Here is a 25,408-nt window from a genome sequence, read left to right as displayed (position 1 = left end):
GACCTAAAGGCCTTTGGAGCCCCCCCACCCCCACCCCCCGCTGCAAGTTGAGCATCATTTTTTAACACGTAGGTTCTTGAGTGCACATACCATCCAGGACAGACTAAAGAATATTTGGGGGCCCCCAAGGGGTGTGAAGGCCCTGGACCTTGGCCCCGAAGTTCAATGGTAAGAGCACCTCTGCACCCCACATGGTTGTGCACATACCACACTGAAGCTTCTGTAAACCAAAGCACTATATGTAGTATTTTAGACTATGATCATGTAGGACAGACATAGTGCATACATTTTGGTGCTGGTATAAAAGTAATATTCAAACATATAGTTGGGCCTGCATAAGAAGCTGCTTTAAAAGCGTAAGTAAATAGTCCCTCTCCTTTCTAAAGCTAAATTTAAACACTGCACACAGACTCTCTTGAGATTCTCACAAGCCTATAATTTGACCATGATGGACAGCATGAAATCTGCCTTCAGATTAGGGATGTAAAAGAGCTGTCTGTAGGAACCAGCTGCCTCTGCTGTTTAAGATCCATGGAGAGGGAGTAACATGGGCACTTCTTTACTCAAACAATGTGTCATTTATTTTTAGCTGTGGGTGACTTCAGGTGAACCTCCAAAAATGTATAGGCTTGGAGATATTGGAAGTATGATGCTGGATACATCGCATACCAAATCCTATTCTACAGCAGGGGTAGGTAACCTTGGCTCTCCGGCTGTTGTTGAACTACAACTCCCATCTCCAGCCACAGTTTATTGGCTTTCCAGCCACAGCTGGAGAGCTGAGGTTGTCTACTCCTATTCTACAGGATATTCTTTCTGTGGCAAAAAGAGGCTCTGTCTTCTAGCATGTTGCTAGAAACTGCCTTTTGTTTGTAGCCAGTGCAGTATGTCTCAAAAATGTTACTTTGCAAGGTGTGTACTCAACATTGCCCCAAATAAGAGGCTTCTATATAATTTGCACTTTCATATATGCCAAATTTGATTTCTCTCTCTAATGTTTCTGAAAAGGAGATACTCTTAATATCTAGTTTCATTTGTATATAAAATAGCAGCTTGAGTTTTCCTCATGTTTCATAAGGAAACACATTGACCACAAACAAAAGAAAGAAGTTAGTCTCTCTTTTCCTGTGCTCCTATGAAGGCAATTGCCAATATTTCACCAGCCCCAGAACAACTTGTGTCCCATTGCAGGCCTACCTTGGTCACTTTTGCACGCATGTGTGTTTGGCCCTCTTGCCCGTCCACCCGCCCTCTCCCCCCACCTGTAGGAATGAGGACCAATGTAGATAGGGTAATATTACCCCAACAGCCCCCTTTTTAAAGCAGAGAGCCACTTTAGAGGGGTAGTCAGGTAGTATTGGGATACTTCACTTTTCTTGGAGTTCAGGCTGCAATGTATTATTGCTAGGAATAATTAGTGTTCCTTTTCAGGGTGGAAATCCATGATTAGTAATATGACCCAGCACATGGAAGGTGGCTGCCTCATAGGCACCTGATTTATGACCATAACAGCTCCCTTCCTCCTCTACCAACTGCAGCCCTTTTTTTGACATATTTTTAGATCTTTGTTTTCCTAGTTTTTAGAGCTCCTGCAAGGGAACATTAATCATGACTGTGATGGGAGCTTCTGTACTTGGCAGCTTTCCCTTCAGTTTCTTCAGCGCTCTCCAGTGCCAGAGCACACAGCCTTATTATAACTTATAGGGGAGGGCAGCAGCACAGCTGTTCCCTCTCAGCAAGGCTACTGCCTTCTCCCATAATGTTTGGGCTCAGTTTTAAGTTATTGGCAAAAGGTGGTGGAGGTGAAGAACACATCAAGGGAGGCATGTTTGGAGAGTGGGCCTTCAGTCTTCCCGAAACACATTGGGTGATAACACAGAAAAGTCACAGCAGTCAAAGTCTGGATCAAGTTCTGGAATTGGTATTCCTAGATGCACTTAGCTGATGACTTTCAATGTAGGAGAGTAAGGAAGAATAAGTGGATTCCAGAAAGTGATCTAAAAAAGATCACAAGAAATGATATCAATACTGTATAAACAGCTATGTCTGATTCCATTTTTGAGAAAAATTTGTGGTGTTGAAAAATTGTGGAGCAGTTGAAAGTTCAAAAGGAAGTATTTTGTAAAAGAGGCTGTGTACCTGTTGCAACTAAGTTTAATATAAAGTAATAATACACAAGTAACTTCTCTCTGTATTTCAAGAACCATACCAAAGATTTGCACAGTTCGCAATATAAGCCTGCCTTGTTCAGTAAATATATGGGCTACAGAACTATAAAAATTGCTACTACCAGTCAGTGACATGCTACTTCTAAATCCTTTAGTGTATTAATGGTGATCTATAGGGTTTTTGCAACTGAAATGTTTTTCAGCAACATTGATTCTTAAAGTGGGCATAGTGGTTCGCAACACCATGAATTTTGCTTGTTCATTGCAGACCACGGTATTTTTTTAATTAAAGTTATCAGCAGGTGGATTAACCTTCTTTATTAAAACTCCAGTGCAACTATATTGTGTCCTATAAGCAAAAGCATGGTGAAGGGAGAATGCAAGCGGTACTATAAGTAGGGGGCATTCATTGTTAGATTTACTCATGTGCTATGCCTTTAAGAGGTTCATCAGAACGGATTGCCAAGTAACTTAGGATTGACAAGGAAGTTCTTTTTCACCCAACACATAACTAACCTATGGAATTCTCTGCCTCAAGATGCGGTGACAGCCACCAGCCTGGCTGGTTTTAAGAAGGGCTTAGATAAATTCATGAAGAAGGAGTCTATCAATGGCTACTATTCTGAAGGCTATAGGCCACTTCCAGCCTTAGAGGCAAGATACCTCTAAATACCACTTCCAAGGGAGCATCAGCTCTCGGCTCTTGCCTGTGGGCTTCCCAGAGGCATTGACAGCCAGCATGGTGTAGTGGTTAGAGTGCTGGACTAGGACTGGGGAGACCAGAGTTCAAATCCCCATTCAGCCATGATACTTGCTGGGTGACTCTGGCCCAGTCACTTCTCGCTCAGCCTAATGTACTTCACAAGGTTGTTGTGAGGAGAAACTTAAGTATGTAGTACACCGTTCTGGGCTCCTTGGAGGAAGAGTAGGATATAAAATGTAAATAATAATAAGTAATAAATCTGGTGGATCATTATGTGAAACAGGATGCTGGACTAGATAGGCCTTGGGCCTGATCCAACTGGGCTGTTCTTATGCTCTTATATAATGAAGATCTGGCCATGAATAATACTGTTGAGTGTCAAATGTCTTGGTGCTGCAAAATATGGGCAAATATGGCAGCATCTGTACAATCACTAGCAGAGTTCCCACAACTAACACCTGCACTGAGTGTTGAAGTGCAGGTGGTAGCTCACCACTCCTGAGAAGTTCTTAACTTTTTTTTCTGTATATATGCCATGGTATCTTGAACCACTTGAAAGCATACTATAGTCTACAGTAGTAATTAATAGCCTATAGCAAATGATGGCCTTTTTGGTGCATAGCAATATACAGTTTCCAACCAGTGGAAGTACAGAAGTGTGAAGGGACTATAGCTCATTGGTAGAGCACATGATTTGCATTAGGGCTGTGTATTGCCAAAATGATTGGCATTGAATTGGTTCTAGCCTCTAGCAAATGTATCAGTTTGATGCATGTGGGGGAGCCCTCATTGAATCTATCTGATGGTGCAGTGTGCATCAGACCAATCTGATGTACTGGGCAAGTTTTACCGTGCATCATGATATTGTGTCTTTCTTCACAGGGTTGGTCATCTGTTGGGGAAGAAAAGTGGCGTGTTTAAACGGTGCTGCTGCCTATCAATTGCCCACTTTATCGCAAGGTAAGCCTCCCCTACCCATCCAATCCAATAGGAGGATGTCTGATACACATTGGGTTTGGGTCAAACTGAATCAAGTCCTGTTAGGCAATATTTTCATTGGAACCCAATCCAGTGAAAAAATGTCTAAGGTACTCATCCAATTGGTTCTGTTTAATGTACTGATTTGATGCACAGCCCTAGCTTGCATGAAGATGGTCTCAAATTCAATCCCTGGCATCTCTCTCATAGGGCTGAGAAATATGTCTGAAGCCCTGGAGAATCGCTGCCAGTCACTGTATTGTACTGATCTAGATAGATCAATGATCTAACTTGGTATAAGGCAGCTTCCTGTGCATGCTTTTTAGCACTGCGGTCTGAATTTTCCAGATATGACCTGTTTGTTAGAAAGTATGTGCTGCATAAGATAGAAAGCATATCCAGCATAATATGAATCTTAATGTGTGATAGCTTCTTACAGTGAGATAGTTGGGCTTGGAATAATTATTGTGCCTTACCATATGATTTTTATTTCCTGCTTGGACAGTAGCCTTGAAACATTTCCTTTTGGGTTAATTCTGCTTGACCAAAATTGCTAGAAAACTCTGCAAGACCTGTTTTTTTGTTCAGAAGCCTGACACATTTTCAAAGAGCAGGGTGTCAAGTAGAGATATCGTCAGGGAATACTGTCAGGAAAATGATAAATGTATTGGGATTGCTGATAAAAAGTCATTTTTGTTTTTGCTTCTACACAGACGATCTCATGCCATCTTAAAGACCAACATGTTTATTACAGCATAACCTCTTATGAACTACAGTCCATAAAATCGTATGCTGCAATAAAACTGTTAGTCTTTAAGATGCCACACGATTCTTTGGGATTACGGTGTCCAAGAAAGTAATAATAAACTATTCTAAGAGCGGAGTATTATTTCCTGCGGTTCGCATATGAAGTTCCACATAGCAAAAAGAGAGGCTGTTCTTGCATGTGGCCAAGCTCAGACTTGGCTGCTTGTAAGAACCACCAGAAGCCTGGAGTTCTCAGCAGCAAGCCCACCTCCTGAATGTGGTGGAGCGAACACTCCTTTAGCCCTATTTCCCTGATTGCCTGCCGGAGCTGAGTGACTTTGGGGCTCTTGGTTGGCACCCGGGGGATCCCCACAATGCATCACACACTCGTGCAGTGTATTATGGGGTTTTGCGGGATTGGGACGATGTGTCCCGACCCCTGACTCTCCAAGCTGCCTGGGACATCAGAGGATTGTCTGGGCATGCAATGCGTGCACCCAGCAATGGAGGAGTGGTCATTTGCGGGGAAGATCAGTTTAAGCAGCCATCCCTGCTGCCCACTGTTAGCTTGGATAGCAGCCCTTTTCACTGTTAGCTTGGATAGCAGGAAGTATTTGGGTATGTGTTGAAAACAAGCAGACATGGATTGCATTTAGAGGTAGTATTGGACCACAGTTGGCATTACATGAACAAGCAACCATGAGCCTTAGATTCAACTTTCGCTCCTCGTGGTACGATTAGAAGCTTTTAATTACTGTTGGCTGCAAACTGTAGTTTGCTGTTGGATCAGATTTTGCTCAACTATGGTTTATACAAACCGTAGTTTGCCCTTAAACCAGATTGCAAACTACATCCTGGCATAGCAGAGAATGCCAGGATTTCTCTGTTACAGTTTGATAGAATTCATACTAATTTGGTTAGGCAGATCTTTGCTTGTCAACATGGTTTTTCGACATGGCATCTGCTGTTTACACATGTGGGCTTTGCACATGCATGGAGACCACCCTGGAATCTTCCAAGCTTCATCTCCTGCTTTGGGCGGGAACCCGGCCTCAGCTGCTGTATGCAGCTGCTCCTCATTCTCTGTCTTTCATCATCTGTGCTTTAGTAGACTTCGTTAGTCTTTGAGCTGCGAATAGAAAGGAAAGTTTGTTCACTTCCCCTATCTATTTGCTCTCTTTTTCCTGCTATCTCCTATTTCACCTCTTTAAATTTTATTTCTCGTGTAGTTTTGTTGTCCACTTAAGATTTTTGTTGCTTTTGGTTCCAGCTCCAGGATGGGGCCCTGAGGCCTTCTGGCCCTTGCTTGCAGTCTTTTGGGCAAAAAAACTTTTTAAAAGCGTGTCCTCTACAGGGCGAAGCTGCAATCAATGGATAGACATGGTAAATGTTTGTGTCTTGGGGAGTTGCACATAGTTGAAGCCTACTCTCATTGCCAGAAGTTCACGAAGCAGGTGAGAAAAATCAGGGCTTCTCTGCTCCATTCTGCTTTGTGGGAGCAAGTGCTTCACTCATCTGCAGAGTTGTCTTCCAAATGTTCCTCAATGTCTAGCAAAGAAGTCCCTACCTTAGAGCCAGACTCTGTCTTGGTAACTCCTTGCTCACTGAAAACCACTTCAGTCACAACAGCTTTCACTCCAGTGACTTTGGTGGCTCCAGCCATGCCACTGTCACCTCTACCTACCCTTTCTACATTGGGGTCGGGATCGATGGCTTCAGATCCCAAAACTTTGGCAAATGCTTCTGCCTCAAAATCAACAGCAGTGCTTCTGAAAAAAGAAGAAAAGTGGTTAAACAGTACAGTGGTCCCTCGACTTACGAAGCACTCGACATCCGAAGATTTTGACATACGAACGACAAAAAATACCGGAAGCCGTTGCCGGTTTAGATGCGGCTTCCTCGACCTACGAATTTTTAGATGCGGTTTCCTCGACTTACGAGTATTCCACACCTCCGTGGATGCACTTTTCGACTTACGAAAATTCCGACCTACGAACGTGCGTTCGGATCGGATTATCTTCGTAAGTCGAGGGACCACTGTATCCGCTTTTGCCTGCTGGACAACTCCTGAGACTTATCCCTAAATGCAAACAAGCTTTGGGAACAGAGACTGATAAAGAACCCATGAAGAATAAGAAGAAAAACTATGGCACTGACTGAGTCCCTGGCAACTCCGCGACCTACCCCTCCAACTGAGGCCCCTACATGCCGGTTGTCTAATGCTTTAGTACCAAGTGATTTGGGAGCATCAGGCCTGGATGTGGTTCCGGTGGAGGCCTCCCTGGAATAATATCCTACTTGGCTTCATTTTCCAGAACAGGACTTGGACATAAAACCCTTTTACCTGCCCTCAGATACCAGGGACTATGTGCCAGATCACAGGGATTGTACCTCTCCTCAGAGAAAGCCAAGCCACTCTCCTGGTTCCAGTACAGCCTGACCACTCCGTGCTTCCCAAACCCCGTGCACATCAGGATCAAAGTACTTATAATTTGGATGCCAACCTTATGCTGGACAGACATTGTGCTAGGGATTGGGACTACTACAGTCACTACTATTGGGAACGCTGAGAGACTCCTGTTACTCTGGTGATCACAGGGCTTCTTTTCACCATGCGTGGAATCGAGAGGACAGAGACTTTGATCCTTATAGGCAAGACAGAAGTTCACCTATGTAATTTTGGAGCCTGGACCTAAAGGCGTTGGAGACCACCTCCTTGCTGGTGCCCCTGCCCCCGCTGCAAGCATCATTCCCCTATTCTCACCCCACATATTTCTTTCCTTACTCCCCACTCTTTCTCTAAAGCACCCGGCACAGGTCATAATCACACTCGGCCACCTGTCTCTGTGTACACCAGCAGCAACCACACCACCCAGGACCAACCAAAGATGATTTGGAGGCCCTGGACTTTGGCCCCGAAGTCCAGGGGTAAGAGTACCACTGAGGCAAGATAAGGGATATTGCTCTTCTTATTCACGTTGGTACAGAGAGGAACCTTGGTACCGAGAAGAGTTGTGTGAATGGGGTCAAATGGACCGCTATGGGTTCTTACACCCCAGCCTTCTAAAATATATATCAAGAGACTGATCCCTATCTACACACCACAGAAGTCAACAGTCACAAACCATGGTCAAGACCACCCTAGACAAGAACGGATACTGGTTATGGAACCAGAGAAGATCTCTTCTGCGATTGGATCTTCTTCCTCCACTGTGAATCCGCTACAAGTTCCAACGCCAGCAAAGTCTACCATTCAGAAATCAGCTCATCTGGGACCAACCAATCTGGTGCCTCCGAGTTCGAGTGAAGGAGAAGGATTTGAAGATGAAAAACTTCATTCTTCTGTATCAGAGTAGACTTCCTTTAGATCTTTGCCACAAGACCTTTGCAGATAATAAGCTAGCTTCTCCTTCAGAGTATTCAAAACTGTACTCAGATTGTTTCAAGAATGGCCACAGCTCTTGGGGTCGATTCGGACCCCTTACTTGGCCTAATTGATGCTGCCTCAACCAAAGTGCCAGCTTGAACATTTTTAGAGTCCAGATGGATGAAGAACATGCAGCTTCAATATCATCTCACTCCAAATACCATTGTTGTGGAGGCTGCCCTGACTAAAACCAGAGGGCAATCTACAGCTAACCCTGGAGACAGGGAAAGGCACAAATTGGATTCTTTTGGGAGACACCTCTATTCAGCAGTGCCTACACCTCAAGATAGTTAGTTGTCAGGCTTACAACACCCATTATTTTTTGTGGGAGAACATCAGGCCTGACCTGTGAAGTCTGCACAAGAATTGGGGAATTGCCCTTCTAAGGGCAGACTCTTTTGTGGGACAAAATGGACAGAACTTTGCAAAAAGTCTAGAAATAAGAAGCACAATGAAGTCCATGTCCTTCCCTTCTAATACTAGCAAGCCACAAAGTGCCCTTCTTACCAGTCCTCTAGGTAATCTTCTCAACAATCTGCTTCAGATCACTCCTTTCGCCAGCACTAGTTCCAGCCCAGACCCAAGTCCTCATTCCAGCCTGGCAAGTCTGCTACTCAGACGGAGGCCACCTTCCAAAAGAAGCAATGACTCTCCCAATTGGACTTTGAGGACATGCCTAGCTACATGTGGTAATATTAACTCAGACCAATGGGTCCGATAATCTGCCTGGACTAAGTGCTGGAATTTGCTCAAACCCTTCCCCTTGAAGGATTTCCACACCTTCTATTCCCAGCCTAGAAGAGTAGGTCAAAGCCCTTCTACTAAAGGACACAATAGAGAAGGTTTCCACCCCAGAACTCTCTGGTTTTTATTCTAGTTACTTTACCATCCCAAGGTATGAAGGTGCCCTCTGGTCTATTTTGGATCTCAGAAGTCAACCGATACATCACCTATATTTGTTTGTTTGTTAGATTTATATACCGCCCTTCCAAAATGGCTCAGGGTGGTTCACAACATGATAAAAACAATTAAAACAAATTAACAATTAAAATCAAACTATAACACAATAAAACCAATAAAACAGCTAAAAGCCCTGAAAATCAGGGCAACAGTTTAAAACAATTAATCATTTAAAACTCTGGAAGGCCAGGCCAAATAAGTACGTTTTAAGGACTCTCTTGAAGCATAGCAATGATCTCAAATTACAAATTTCTGCCGGGAGTGCATTCCATAGCTCAGGAACAGCTACAGAGAAGGCCTGCCTCTGCATCGCCACCAGACGAACTGGTGGCAACTGGAGACGGACCTCCTCTCCTCTGTAGACATTTCCATATGTTGTTGGTTCCAACCATCCTCTCACTCCTGGAGGGCAACATGTGGATGGTGTCACTAGATCTCAGAGATGCATACTACCACATTTCTAGAAGGCTGTAACATCAGAAGTTGTTCAGATTCAAGGTAGGTGGAGAGCAATGTTCGCTCTAATTTTTCTCACCTGTGTGTGGAATGAGTTTTGTTCTGAGTGGCAGTATCAAGGCTGTGTGTCTGTGTGTGCACATGCATTCAGAATGGGACCTTCCCGATTCAACCTGTGCAGGATCTAAAATTAACTGAGCGGACATCAGAAAATGTGTGAGCATGCGCACCCCTTAGAGGGAACAGTGGTGGAGAAACTTGCCAATTAATGTCGAAGGGTAATGCCTTAACATCAGCCCCCAGGATCTTCACAAAATGTATGGCCCCAGTGGTGGCATTCCTACAGCATCAAGCAGCCCAAATATTCCTATATTTAGACAATGGGCTTATAGCCACAAATCCTCCAGAAGAGACACTGGCTGCTCTTTGGACTACCGTAAACACCTTGGCATCTCAGGTCAACTATGGAAAATCCCAATTGATCCTTTAAAAGTGTATCCAGTTTATTGGCCTTGTATTCGATATTCACCTGGAGCATGTTTTCTTACCTGACACTCACATAGGTACCATGACTGCACTGGTGGACTGCATAGTGTGTGGAGGAGCACAAAAGGTCAAGACCGACCAACACCTGACAGATCACATGGCTGAGACTACCTGTGTGCTGCCTCGTGTTTGCCACGGGATAAGAGAGGAGAGCTGGTCTTGTGGTAGCAAGCATGACTTGTCCCCTTAAGCTAAGCAGGGTCCACCCTGGTTGCATACAAAAGAAAGACTAGAAGCGTGAGCACTGTAAGATATTCCCCGTAGGGGATGTAGCTGCTCTAGGAAGAGCATCTAGGTTCCAAGTTCCCTCCCTGGCATCTCCAAGATAAGGCTGAGAGAGTTTCCTGCCTGCAACCTTGGAGAAGCCACTGTCAGTCTGTGTAGACAATACGGAGCTAGAAGGACCTATGGTCTGACTCAGTATATGGCAGCTTCCTATGTATCCTGCCATGATGGTACCTAGATGCATTCAAACCTCATCGGGATTTGGAGAACATCGTTCTGCATCCTCCAGAACATGTACGCAATGCAGTTGCATAGTGGGCCAATCCAGCTCATCTTACTGAAGACTATTATCACAGCAGATGGCTCAGACAGGATGGGGAGCCCACACAGGCAGATAGCATCTCAGTGGCCACTGGATCCCGAAAAAGCCCAAACTCATGAATAACTTGGAGCTGATAGCAATATCCCATGCTCTCAAAGGGTTCCTTGGCTTAGGTCTGGGTTACCTGAGAGAACACTCTTCTCTACAAGATCCGCACCACTAATTAAGATCATTGGGAGGGGTCCATCTTCTGGTTCCACCAGTTCATCTAGCGACTTGGGATTGGGCCTTCTCAGTCGTTGTGGAACACACTCCCTTTGAATATGAGAGGATTATCTTTCTTGGAGATAGAGCCTTAGACCCATCTTTTTAGCCTGGCTTTTAATGATACCTAGTTTAACTTTTAATCTGGTTTACATGTTTTTAATTTTTGTATGCTTTTAATGTAAATTGCCCTGAGCCATTTTAGGAAAGGCAGTATATAAACTGAATGAATGAATAATATGTTTCTTTACGTTCTCCCTGTATGGCTTCTTTAATAGCAAGCAGATAACATGTTTTGATCTTAATGGTGATCCAGTATCCTTCACAACATGAGCTATGTGTCTTCTCAGTAGTCCCTGCAGAAGGATCTCAAGCTCCTTGTAGCACTCTCATGCTCCCAGTATCTTCAGTGGCAGAGCACTTCCCAGCTCAGTTCCTTTCCAACCACCATTGTGGATAGCTCCCTTGGCTTCTTGCTCTTTGTTCTCGGTTTCTAAAAATTATGGTTTTATTACTCATTTTCTCTGACCTCAGATTGTTTCTGACAATTATTTTATTGCTAATAGATTCCAGAAAGACTTTCAAATGCTGTTCAACATGTCGTGGGACTCTCCCCAATTCCAACAGGTACAACCTGTGTTTACTCTGCCTTGGGAAAGACCATAACATCAGCACTCATATAATTTGCTTGTCTTTTTCCAAGCCACGTCGGAACAACTACATTTGAGGGCAGCTCTGTATGAGCAAGCCCTACTACTGTAAACTCAGATGCTGCACTCGCCTATATTGTCAGCTCCAACATCAACCATTTCTAAGCCGGGCTCAACTCAGTCAGCCACCTCCTCTGTTACCACGCAGGCTACTTTCAAAAAGCCTTGTGATGTCTTGAAGGATGGGCGCAAACATTGTAAGAAACTAAAACATGGAAAAGGAATCCTTTCAATTGAAACATCAGAAGATTTCACTGTTGACATCAACTCGAAAGTGTCCTCTGGATAAGCCTTCATCGACACTGGTGAATCTACCAGTTTCATCTGATACACTTTGGCTCAAGCCAATGCCCACTGCTCCAACTACCCTCTTGAAACTAATCCTTGGAGAGAACTTCCCATTGACACAGATGTTGAGGGAATATCCCTTATTCCAGGACATTGACTCCATTCTGGTATTGCCAATTACAGCACCATCCAGCTCTACTTTTTAAAGGTTTCTCATGGCCTCAGTGACAATAACAACAGCTCTGGTGTGTTGGGAATTCCAGAGACCATCTCCCTCCATAGAGAGCAACTCCTCATTGTTCTCCATTTCATCTTCACATCCAGCCCTGGAAGGAAAGGCTACACTTTCCTCTACCCACCTACTCGACTTATCGCAGATGGCTGGTCTACTAGAGTTCTCCTGGAGCCCTGGAACTGGGGTATGTCAGACTAGGGTTATTTAAAAATCCTCATACATGTCCTTACCAGCTCTGTGATATGACTATGAGGAGTTCAGGCTCTGGAAACTTAAACTCAAGTCTATCACTGCATCACAGTCCTTTACCCAACCTACTGCTGATACTTTATTTAAACATCCCCAGGACGCACCTCCTGCACCATTACTGCCAGCACAACCACCTGTGCCACAGCTTGCAGAACCAACTATTCCAGCTTCCCCTATTGGGATACTTACCCCTTCTACAGGCACTGGAGGGACCACTCCTTTACCAGAACTCAATTCTGATTATGACTACACCTCTTCATCAGATTCAGACAATGAATCCACACACACTGAGAACCTGTCCAACTCTTTACTGGACAACAATGTGCCAAATCTGTGTCATTCTCCAATGGAAGAGACCAAGTTGCATCGGATTCAAGTAGCCAAGATGGTGAAAGTCCTCAGCCTCCAACTTAAAGCTCCGTCCAATCTGTAAAGGACCCAGTCTACAATTTTGTGGCCTCCACTTCCACTTCCCATCAACTTGCGGCGCTTCCCATGCTTCCATTGCTAGAATTCAGCCAAGTCGGCATCGGATGCCCCATCTATGACATCAACCTCCAAAAAATTGGAGAATGTTTATAGAGTCCAGGGGAATTCAAGCATCCTCCACAGACTTATTTAGTTGAAGGCTGTGCAATGGTCACACAGTAAATTGGGTCGCAAGCACTCCACTCCCATTGATAAAGAAGGTCAGAAGCTTGACTCTGTAAGGCAAAAGATCTTTTCTTCATCCTCCCTGTTGATGGATAGCAAACTATATGGTGTGTCCGTCCAAATTCTACAATTCAGTTTAGGGAGGGGTTGAAGTATGACTTGCAGAACGCATCTGAATAGATTCAAAATAAGTTCAAGAACCTCCTCTCAATCATCAGACATCACATGCCAGAATCTGAGTGTAGCTAAACATTTTCTTTACTCATCCTGCCAGCTGAAGGCTGGCAGCTGGCTGGCACCACTGAAGCTCCTGTTTTTCATGTCAGATGTGGGAAAGGATCAGAACTCCCTGCATGTGAGGGAGAACCTCTGATTGGATGGAAGCCGGGGGCCCATGCTCAGCAACAGTCGATAGAGCTATGGCTGAAAAAAAGAGGACTTGCATTGACCATGCAGCGCAGCAGGTGGTTCCAGACTGCATTGGGCAGGGGGAAGAGAAACTTATGGGGGACCTGGCCACGGGCCCAGCCACCAGGAAGTTCTGGATGCTCATTCTCCAACAGCTGCTGCCTCTCCTAGCACAGGAAGAGTGGTTTGCCACACTGGACCTCAAAGATGGTTACTTCCATGTAGGAATTCAATCGGTGCACAGGAAGTATCTCTGGTTCACATTAGGGGACCAAGTCTGCCAGTATGCAGTCCTCCCTCCACAGTGCCTCATGTCTTCACAAAGTATGTGAGTGCTATCATTGCCCACCTCAGGAAAGAAAGCATTTCTATCTTCCTATTTTTCAATGACTGTCTGATCACCTCTCCAGACAGTCACATCCAGATGGTGCTCATGTTCCAGGAGAGCCTGGGTGTCCCGATGAACAAAGCTTGTCCTGGTCCTTCAGAAATCTGCTGTACATAGGCTCCGTATTGGACACAAGTGTGAAGCAGACTTTTTTGCCAGAGCGAAGGCCTTTCTGATCTCACCCATTGGTGTGGATCTCTTCACAACCCAACTCAACAAGAATTGCCCTCTCTTCTGTTTGAGAGTGGCTGTAGGGAAGGGGTCTCTGGAAGGTGCCTTCCAAATCCCCTGGAACACACATCTATTTTACCTTTTCCATTGCATGTTGAGAGCAAAATCTTACAGCAAAAAGACAAATTGAATAATACTCATACCATAGTGGCTGAGACAGCCATGGTTCCCCCTCCTCTTGCAACTGTCCAAAGGCCACCATTTCCAGTGTCCGAACAGCGGCAAGGTCCTACATCACAGCCTCCAAACATCGAACATGATGACGTGGAGGGTGAACTTGTAAGCTGGATCTTGCTCCATTAGATGAAAGCTTCCACCAGATGTAACTACTCCTGTAAATGGAGGGTTGTGAGCTATGCAAAGTCTACTATATTTGACTAACTGCTTTCCCAACTTATCTTTTGTCAAGCATTATGCCTTAAACATCCAGTCTGCAGCCAAGGCTGGCTTTAGGTGTGCTGTACTAAAAGTTCCCCAACACACATCCTCTAAGCCACCTCCTTTTCGGAGACATCACTAATCATGCAGGTTGTGAACAATACCGGCATCACTGTTAAGATAAACCAGTTGCTCAACTGTAATTCTTTTTTTTTTTTAATTCAGTATCATCAGCCTCCCCACTCTTCCAATGTACTTAACTTCTTCACCTTAATTACTTTGAGAAGTCCTTTTTAAGCAGTATCCAATGAACAGCTGAGCTGGGAAATGCTCTGCCACCAAAGATACTTAGCATGCTCCATGTGCAAAGGATGGAGCACTACAGTACTATGAGGAGCTTGAAGTTCTTCCATGGGGATTATTAATCAGGTGCAAAGCCCACATTGTGAATGATACCAGATCATCAAAAGTTGCAGGTGAGCAACCTGTGTTTCGTAAAAGCTCATGTGAAGCTTCCTCAGAGGCTGTCCTAAAAAGGATGCATTCTCCATAATAGTTCTGAATGTTTTCTGGAAGTTGCTGTAAGTAGTAACTACAGATGCTGACAAATGAGTTGTGTGTCTGACACCAAATACCACAGTTTAGGTTTTGTATGGCTAGAACAACCAGAAGACTAGAGACACAGCAGCGCTGTGTCTGCTCCAACTGGTTTTCTTGTAGGTTGCTTGGCTGTATCTACTCCCTTTTCTTAGAAGGCACTATTCAGGGAAGGAAGGTGGTGGTGCCATATTTTATTTATTTATTTGGTTATTTATTATTAAAACTTTTATACCACCCTTCCAAAAGGCTCAGGGCGGTTTACATTAAAACACCATTAAAATCAATTAATAATTAAACAAAAATTATAAAACATAAAACAATGATTAACAATTAAAAACATCATAAAACAATAATTAAATAATCAGAACAATTAAAAAACAAGTTTTAAAAAGCTTAGAAAGCCTGGTTGAAGAGATGTGTTTTCAGGTGTTTTCTGAAAATTGCCAGAGATGGGGAGGATAGTATCTCAGCAGGGAGCTCATTCCACAATCTCAGGGCAGCAGCCGAGAAGGCCCGTCTCTGTGTAGCCACCAAACGAGTTGGTGGCAACTGGAGACGGACCTCCTCAAGTGACCTCAGCGGCTGGTGGGGCTCATAGCGAAGAAGACGCTCTCTTAAATACCCAGGGCCTAAGCCGTTTAGGGCTTTATAAGTTATGACTAGCACTTTGTATTTTTCCCGGAAACCTATTGGCAGCCGGTGTAACTCCATCAACAAGGGAGTAATGTGGTCTGTCCGAGATGACCCAGAGACCAACCTGGCTGCCGCATTCTGAACCAACTGAAGTTTCCGGACTACGTACAAAGGCAGCCCCACGTAGAGCGCATTACAGAAGTCCAGTCTGGAGGTCACCAACAAATGTACCACTGTTTTGAGGTCATTGATCTCGAGAAACAGGCGCAGCTGGCGTATCAGCCGGAGCTGATAGAAAGCACCCCTGGCCACCGCCTCAACCTGAGAAACCAAGGAGAGACATTGATCCAGAAGTACTCCCAGACTGCGAACCTGTTCCTTTTGGGGAAGTGTGACCCCGTCTAGAACAGGCAGATCAAAATCGTCTCTAGAGTTCCGACCCCGCACAATGAGTATCTCCGTCTTATCTGGATTCAGCTTCAGTTTATTCTCCCTCATCCAGCCCATTACTGCTTCCAGGCAGGCATTTAGGGAGGATATGCCAACTCCTGAAGAAGTTGACATGGAGAAGTAGATCTGGTTGTCATCAGCATACTGGTCACACCCAGCTCCAAATCCCCTGATGATCTCTCCCAGCGGTTTCATGTAGATGTTAAAAAGCATTGGAGAGAGTATGGAGCCTTGAGGGACACCATACTTAAGCTCAGATTTTGAAGAGCAACAATCTCCAATCGACACCATCTGGAATCTGTGCGAGAGTTAGGAGCGGAACCACTGTAAAACAGAGCCTCCCACCCCCAACCCCCTCAGACGTTCCAGAAGGATCCTATGGTCGATAGTATCAAAAGCCGCCGAGAGATCCAAGAGGACCAACAGTCACACTTCCTCTGTCCATTGCCAATTGGAGATCATCCATCAGGCCGACCAAGGCAGTCTCCACCCCATAGCCCACCCGAAAACCAGTTTGAAATGGGTCTAGATAATCAGTTTCCTCCAAGACTGCCTGGAGTTGAGAGGCCACCACCCTCTCAATTACCTTGCCCAGCCATGGGAGATTGGAAACTGGCCTATAATTGCTTAACTCTGAGGGATCTAACGCAGGCTTCTTTAGAAGAGGTCTAATAACTGCCTCCTTAAGACAAGGAGGCATCTTGCCCTCCCTCAGAGAAGCATTTATGATTTCTACCAGGCCGCCTACAACAGCCTCCCTGCTAGATAGAACAAGCCATGTTGGACAAGGATCAAGAGGACAAGTGGTAGGCCTCACTGCTCCAAGCAACTTGTCAACATCATCAGGAGTCACAAACTGAAATTGATCCAGTCAAATCGTATAAGAGGAGTTGTCAGACACCTCCAGTTCAGACATCAAATTAATTGTGGAGTCCCCATCTAAGTCAGCCCGAATCCCGAGAGATTTTGTCTGCAAAAAATTCATTAAACACACCACAGCGGGTAACTGATGCCTCCAAATTCTGGTTCAAGGGAGAGGGAGCAGATACTAGTCCCCTCACAACCCTGAACAACTCCGCTGGATGTGAACTCGCAGAGGCAATACGGGCAGAAAAGAAACGCTTCTTTGCCGCACGTATCGCCTGAGCATAGATCTTTAAATGTGCTCCATGTCGTAATCTGTCGGATTCGAGTCGAATTTTTCTCCACTTGCGCTCCAGTCGCCTACCTTGCCGCTTCAGCCCCCGTAGATCTTCCGTATACCAAGGGGCCAATTTTGAAGCAGGTCGGAGGGGACGCTTAGGAGCAATCGTGTCTACTGCCCTGGTGAGCAAGTTGTTCCAGTTCTCAACCAGGGCATCAACAGGATCACCAGCAGAGCCAACATTAAATCCCTCCAAGGCTTCTTGGAATCCTACTGGATCCAGTAACCTCTTCGGGCGGACCATTCTAATAGGCCCCTCGCCCCTGCGAAAGTGGAAAGCAGTTGTAAGTCCAACCTTAACCAGATGGTGGTCCGTCCATGACAACGGGGAAATCGTAGGAGTCCCCACCCATGGAACACCACCCTGATCAGAATAAAAGACCAAATCAAGCGTATGACCTGCAATATGCGTCGATCCAGAGACCGTTTGGGATAAGCCCATAGTCGTCATGGCTGCTATGAACTCCTGAGCTGCCCCGGACAAATTGGTCCCAAAATGAACATTGAAGTCCCCCAGCACCAAAAGTCTGGGAGACTCCAATGCAAGTTCCGCGACCAAGTCCGTGAGTTCAGTAAGGGATTCCGTTGGGCAGCGAGGCGATCGGTACACCAACAGAAGTCCCAATCTATCCCTGGTCCCCAAACTCAAGTACACACATTCGATATGGTCCGATACCCTAACAGGGACCCTGGTAAGGGAGATGTTATCCTTATAGACCACAGCCACTCCACATCCCCGCCCATGTCCCCTCACCTGCTCCTCTACGGAATATCCTGGTGGGAGAAGCTGGGACCAAACTGGACCACTAGCCTTCCCCAATCAAGTCTCAGTAATACACATCAGGTCGGCCCCTTCATCCATGATCAAATCATGGATGAGTTCTGATTTATTCTGGACCGACCTGGCATTGCAGAGGAGCAAGGTAAGGTTATGTGGGATGTTGGCAGTGCTCCCCGAGGTCAAAGAGCTGGCAGGACAGCCAGAAAGGGGGACAGCTACTAGATTTCTGACCACCCTTCCCCTAGAACAGCCTGCTGACCTGCCAACATTTCTTCTTCTGTTCCCCAACACCACCGGAATAGCTGCCCCACCTTCAACGAAGGCACTCCCTGGATCCCCATCTCCAGACAAACCCACACACATTACAACTTCAACCCAACCTCAGCACAACTTAAAACTGATTGAACAGAAGCCCCACTATTAAATGCCTCCCTCTATACAAATGGTTGGCAAAGTGTCCCAGCCCTCGCCCTCGTTTCATATCTCATTTATAGAGGAGATTGATAGATTGGGCAGGCACATGGCAGGCTGTCATTTCATTAGAATATCGGATGGGACTTGAATAGCATACTCAGAATCTTGGCTGCAGAGATCATGCATGGCTAGGGCTCTGCCTGACTTTGCAGAGCCAAAAATGGAAACAGCATGTGCTGTGCAAACTCAGCCCATTGTGTCTAACAGGATTTTATACACACCTGCACTACTTATTACTCAAAAGTAAGTACTGCTGTGTTGATGGAGCTAACTTCTTGGTATGTATAATATAGTAAAAATTGGAGGGAGGACTAGGCCTCACTTAGTGCAATTGCTGGGAGGGTGGGCCTCTTCTAAAAAGGGAAAAAAGCCTGGGAAGTTCAAAGGGACCAATCCAGAGGTCTGGGTGGGGATTTCTGGCTCAGCCATCTGCAGAAGCTTGGGCTTGTTAATTAGTTTGTCCCAGGAGGGCCCTGAGAAAGCAGCAGACTGAGAGCTGCTGAGGATATGGGAAGGCCTGCAAGTAATAAGTTAAGACAAAGTCAGATGCATGAGGGAAGTTATTTTTCTTTACCAGTTGCTTGGAATCTGTGTAGCAGGTTAATGAAAACTCTCTAACAATCTATTTTATGAAAAGACAATTGTTCTTATTGCATACCTTTTTCTTTTAATCTAATAATCCTTGTTGCTGAAGTGTGCTACTCTTCATTTTGGGTCTGCCTTAGTCACATGCCTTTGAAGGCCTAAGATTGTTCAGCCTTTCCTGGGAGGGTTTTGCCACTGGATCTCTATATGGAAAGTGGGTTTTCCTACATCAAAATAAAGTGGATGGTGGCAGCCTACTGTGAGAATCCCTTACAGACAAAGACTCAACCCCTGTGAACTCCCCACACTCCTCTAGCTCTGGTAGGCGAAGATTTTAAAAGAAAACTAATCCCTCAAACTGTGCTCAGAAATTAAGTGGTAGTCATTCCTGTTGGGCAAGAATTGATGCCTGCCTTACTTTCTCGCTGCCCCACACTGATCAACAGGCTGCTGCCTGTGTTTTGGATGAGCTGAAACAAAAAAGCAAACCTTTTGTTTGCTTGTTAGATATAATCTTTTGACGTATGATTTTAATAACTTTGATTCTCCTATTTCATTGTGTTCTCTGTCGTTTATTGCACCGAGTATTATCTTTCAGCTGCCAAGCAGTGTTTCTTAAATTGTAAGAGTAAAATAAAGATACAGGGACAACATACATATACTGCAACAGTAGCTACACAAGATCAGGAAGTGACTATAATTTAGCCTGATCCTTTGCTCTCTGTGTCCCTTCTTCCCCACCCTCTATTTCTTTAATTGCTTAAGCAAAGTGAAGGGTTGCTTGCTCTATAAACTTGTGGTTGGATAATCTACTTAGGGGATGTGTAGGTGCTTGAATGGACCACTTTGGCGTTAAATGTACAAGAAAGTGTCCGATAGGATTTTCATAAGCAAACTGATGTGTTGTCGAGAATGGTAGTTTATAGTGTGTGCCATTTATAACCACCTTTGGCGGGGTCCTCCTACAGTCAAGAGGGGATATGTTTTATTAAAACAAAATTGAGTAGTTGACATGTCTCTGATAAGCTGACAAATTGCTGACATTGAGATAGCCATGGTACTGTTCCAGAGAATGCTAAATGCAACAGCCAAGAAGTGCTCAGCTTCGCATGGCAAATAATTCCTGCTTTGAGGGGCTGTAAAAGTCCAGTAATGAAAGGAAATTGCTAGTAACAAAACAAAAGAACCTAACAGTTTCCTTTGGGTATCTCAGAAATGGAAGTATAGCAGGTTGAGCCCAGTGTAGCATGAAATACTGCAATTGGCAGAAAACTGACATTTCCAGAATGAAGAACAAAAAAGAGAATTTAATTCCAAATTTTTAGCAGGAACCTTAGAAAAGCTGAATGTTCAGAGCCCAAAAGAACCAAGCCCTTCTGAAGGGTAAAATAATTCCTGTATATTCCTTCCTTCTTTTTCTGGGTTTTCTACATCAAACAATTGGGAAACGAATTTACAGTGAAACTGTGGCCCATTCTCCAAGGGGACAATGAAGTCCCATGCAGTCATAGTAGTGGCTTTAGTTTTGGGGAATTTCATCCAAAAGCTTTGTCATTGCTTAATGGCATAGTCATAGTATAGGGGAAATCCATATGCCCTTTCAGTCCTCAGCATATAAATGTATATCATAGGTAACTATTAAGGCAACTTAATTGCAGTTATACATCTAGGTCAAGGTGCTTGGCTAAGTGGGACTAGACAGGGCTGAATTGTGAGAACAGGAAAGCTTCAGGCTTAGTCTGTGATTAGATTGGAAAGCAGATAGGTGTAGATTTATGTGTTACAGAAAGTAGGTAGTACTTGTTTCTGCATTGTGAGTTGGCTTGCAATCAACCAGTCAGTTGTCTGTGGCAGGTGTAACTTTCCTCCCAGCCCCCACTCTCTCTTCAAGCCTTGAAGTGCCATTGGTGGTTAAAGTTACAAAGGAGATAGCACAAACACTCCAGAACATAACCCTATATAACCTAGGGCTCTGTTCTAGAGACTGTCTCAGAAGGCTCTATCTTTTTTCCTTCCCAAGATCTCTATGAATCACTGTTCATGATCTCGGTGAATGTGTGTTCACATGGTTTTTAACTTTAATGCAATTAACCGTGATTCAGCTGCCTCAAGAATAGAGGCTAGTTTAGTTCCTTCTTTACAAGAAACTAATTTAGTCAAATCTGTTGAAGGCTTTATGGACTACTTAAACGATGGTTGCAAGTTCTCTAAGGTCAAAACTGTTTTGCCTGTTTTTCAAGAACAGCATCTTTCCAGGGAAGTCTGTCTATACAGACTGATAATAGGGCCCAAGTGAAAGGGAAGTGCCCTAGAGCTGCCAGCAAAGAAAAAGGATATTTTATTAATGTTGTTGCTGAAACGTCCCTTTGCACAAAGGCATAACTCGCAGTCTGCATTGTCTTGAGAGTTGTGGGCCTTTAAAAAGGCCCAAGTCAAAGCAATGTGTGTGGAAGAATTTGCAGAGTAGCTTTGGATGTTACCTGAAATGTATTTCCACTGCACAGGTTACCTTTTGTATATTACCAAGACGTGTTTCTGAACAAATGTGGAAGTGTGTGCATTCATCTGATATTTCAGGTAATGTCTGAATCTCTCAAAGTGCACAAGGCTTTGATAACTAAAATGGTTTCAGGCGGTGTTCTAATGGTCTGGCAGGCTCCCGCTTTATTTGCAGATGTGAATTGTGCTACTGTTGCAAAAATGTGAGAGAGTTTTGGTGAAACTCTTAGTTAACCCAGTTGCTAGGTGGTATGTTAGCCCGGGAATAGCAGACCTAGGTTTTGCAAATTCTATCAACAATCTTGATTTTCTTGAACTTGGTGAACCAACTGTGACTTGGAGTTAGTGAGTGCCAGGCTTCACAAATGCTGGCTTCAGAACACATTTAAATATACCTGGTGTTGTAAGAAATCATTGTGTTTTTGTGTGTGTGTTAGTGTTACACCTTATATTTTAAAATTACCTAGTAGCTGAGAAGGGAAGTTCTGTTTTAATTCCAGAAGAATAGAGGACTGTAATATTATGTGGGGAATGGGGCTGTGGTTTCACAGAGCTGAATGAGCTCAGTGAGCAAGAACTGATGCCCTAAAGTGTTTCTAAGGCTATATTGGAAGCAGTCCACATGCCTGTAACATGCCTTTTTGTAGTATATGCATATAGGAGACTTTCTAAACGTTTTCTCAGATTGGATGTAGAGCCAGCTTACTTGGCAAACAACCTCTGCAGTATATTTTTAAAGTACCCATTGGATGTCCTGCGACAGAAGTATGGTGATGGGTCTGATTAAAAAGTTATTATTATTATTAAACTGTGGCCATCCTGTCTGCCTGCCAAACTTACAGTACATCAGGCCATCTGGATTGAGAGGAGGCACAAGCTGATGAAATGTACAGTACACCCTTGTTTGAACACTTTTGGAGGGTGACCCACTAACTTATCTGGAACATGAAACAAAAAACATAATTGTATAAAGAATTCATGAGGCTTGTAGATGTATTAAATAGTAATATAAATGGTTTTACTTCTGAACTGTGTTTAGAAAATATTGTAATTTTGATACTGGCAAAAGCCTGGAAACTTCTCTGTCCTATCAAAGCTAAGAAAAAGGACTGAACAATTCTTTGGATTTCTAGATATCATTTGTCTGGTGATAACCTTGCCAATTTGGCTTTTATATATGGGGTGTGTAAATATAGACAGACTGCTCCATCTGATTATTGTCAATGCCTGCTAACAAATGATCTTGCTATTATAGCTGGGCAACCATGGACATTTTGGGAAATGTACCTTGGAGGCAAATGAGGGCAATAGCACAAGTAACTCTGTGTCTTATATATTTAGTTCAAGCTTGATTGATTACATAGGCTTGTGTTTTCCTTATTTTAGTCCTAACTTCATTCCATACCAGATCAACACTGTACTGCCACCAAAAGCTCCCATGTGGGTAGCTTATTGAGAATTCTTCTAAATTTGTCTAGCTTTGCCTTGTGGTGCCGTGAGTACTGTACCGTGAGGCTTGCATTATCTCTGACATCTATGAAGTGGTGTTACAAGATCTTGGGAAGCAGCCCTGAGTTGACACCTTGTGTTTAGTGAGTTCCATGTGGGTGTGGTAGATTATTTGCAAAATGCCACACCTCAGTCTTCAAATGTATGTTGCTTACGTCAATAAATCAGAGTTAAAAGCTATGGTAAATTCCCAAACTGAATTTGAGATTGCCAAACGCTTCAACTGCTGAATGCTAAGTAATTCACTTTTCCATATTTTTGGATCACAGGTGGCACAATGTCGCAGCTCCAGAGCCCATGGGAGTTATACCAGCAGAGTATGCCACATGACCTGGATGTTGGTAAAGTACCTTATTTTCTCATAAAATAATACTGTGAGGCAATAGGTTGTGTCTTTCTTCACTCAGGGAAGAGGAAATTTGGGTATGTGTTGTGCATTTCTAAAACTACATATGCTTGGCTTTTAAAAAAAAAAAAAAAAAGCTTGAGGGAAGTACCAACATCATGAATTCCTTGAAGCATTTTTGATGAGCCCACTTTATGAATTCATTTATTTTGGATTATAATGTGATATATTTTCATATTGAACCAGCTTTTTAGAATGTATGTAGGCTTTCAGGTATGCAGTCCTTCTAGTCACATAAGATGTGATGTATGTAGTCCACTTGTTGAGACTGATACAAGACTATATACATGTTTCTGGTTTTAATCTTACCTCTGCCATGAGATGAAATGAAGAGTTCTCCAATCTTCAATTAGGGGATGATGACACAAATATACCTTAAACTGTTGCTGTACAAATTGCAAGAAAGTGTAATGGAATGCTTTGAAAACTCTAGTTTTATATTAAAGCTAAATGTTAAGACGTATGATTCATTGTGAAGGAGAATGGGTAGTTAGTGAATGTTTGTCCCTGAAATATTTTTCTTAATATTCTATAGATATTGTGGGAGGCAGACACAAGATTTAAGATTTCAAATATGTGCTCATGCTATGTAGAGGGACAACTTGCTTCTGAGGACCTGGAAGTTAGGTGGGGGGTGGGTTAAAGAGGTGGCCGTGGTTAGATTTTACCCTAATTTCTCAAAATTGTTGCTTGCTAATGAACAAATACTGAGTTACAACTGTGATGTCATTTCTCTTTTGCTCCCTCATGTCCAGTAAAGATAGTGAGGCCTTCGGGAATGGGGATCCATCTTATTTGTAACATAATGGCTGTGAATAATCTGAGTCTTTTGGATAGGAGGCACTGCAAATCTGAATACATAATGCAATGCTGGTTACTGCTTACTCTCCCCTCAAATAGATGCATATGAGCATTGACTAGGAGAGCATTCCAGTTTATAATAAAGACCCCAAAGCTAGGGTCTCTTATGTGAGCATGATTGGCAACTTGCTGCTGATCAGTGTACTGGAAAACTGTAATTTGGGCTAATACCCATCTAAAATTACTAAATGTCTGTATTGATGACCAATTTTACTCTACCAAGTTAGGAAGTAGACTATTTTCTAGCTTGCCTAATGCTTTCTCGCCATATGTAGATTCTTTGTGATTATTCCAACCAGTAGGATGCTTCTGTAATAAGATACTTGCTTAGCTGTGTCTTATTCTGTTCGTGTTCACCTTTTCTGTAGGACTTGTAGACTGTCTGTGTATTTGCTGCCAATTTTTAAAGGGGCTTAATCAGACTTGAGGAGCCAAATATTTTGAGGTATTAGCAAAAACTAACACAATTCAGAATACTTAGCTGCTTTTCTAGGTTATGTATATTAATCACGATTGCTAGGAATGGCTTTTACAAGGGGTAGCATTGGAGGGAGGAGTTCTCGTATTTGAGAAAAAGCTAGTATTTGAGAGTTCTAGTGTTTGAGAAAAATACTTAGCTGCTTTTCTGGGTTATGTATATTAATCACAATTGCTAGGAATGGCTTTTACAAGAGATAGCACTGGAGGGAGAAGTTCTAGTATTTGAGAAAAAGCCTTTCAGAATTATACTTTGTACAGGAGTTGTTGGAATAGTGGCAGCTCTCTGAAAGAAGAGAGTACATCCAGTGCACAGAGGCAAGCCCCTCAAAGCTTGAATAGCTCATGCTCCATGTATTAAACATAAGCTTTAAATAAGAACTGTTTTACTTATTTGGCTAATAAAAAGCCCCATTTTAGCTGCAAAATGAAATTGTTTCATGGTTAGTAGTGAAAGCAACAAGGAAAAGGAATATATTTTCTCTGGCTACAAACAGAATAGCTGAGCAACACTGTCTCTGGGTATTACTAAACTTTCATTCATGAAAAAGGCACAAAGTGAGCATTAGAGCCTGCTCACATGCTTCAGATA

General features: G+C 43.6%; 1 protein-coding gene across 4 annotated transcripts in view; it reads left to right on the top strand.

Annotated features, from left to right (window-relative positions):
* VDR (vitamin D receptor) overlaps positions 1-25,408 on the top strand; it is a 137,912-nt gene that overhangs the window by 41,626 nt on the left and 70,878 nt on the right. For all 4 annotated transcript variants that reach the window (XR_008317638.1, XM_053302580.1, XM_053302579.1 and 1 more), the window contains 2 exons: positions 3,754-3,831; positions 23,342-23,413. Coding sequence is in view for 3 of the 4 variants with exons in the window: in XM_053302579.1 (XP_053158554.1) it covers positions 3,754-3,831; positions 23,342-23,413 (150 nt within the window). In the remaining variant the exon portion in view is untranslated. The remainder of the gene's footprint in view (positions 1-3,753; positions 3,832-23,341; positions 23,414-25,408) is intronic.

Source organism: Hemicordylus capensis, chromosome 2, assembly GCF_027244095.1.
Source record: "Hemicordylus capensis ecotype Gifberg chromosome 2, rHemCap1.1.pri, whole genome shotgun sequence".
Lineage (NCBI taxonomy): Eukaryota > Metazoa > Chordata > Lepidosauria > Squamata > Cordylidae > Hemicordylus > Hemicordylus capensis.
This window is presented reverse-complemented; position numbering and strand designations above follow the sequence as displayed.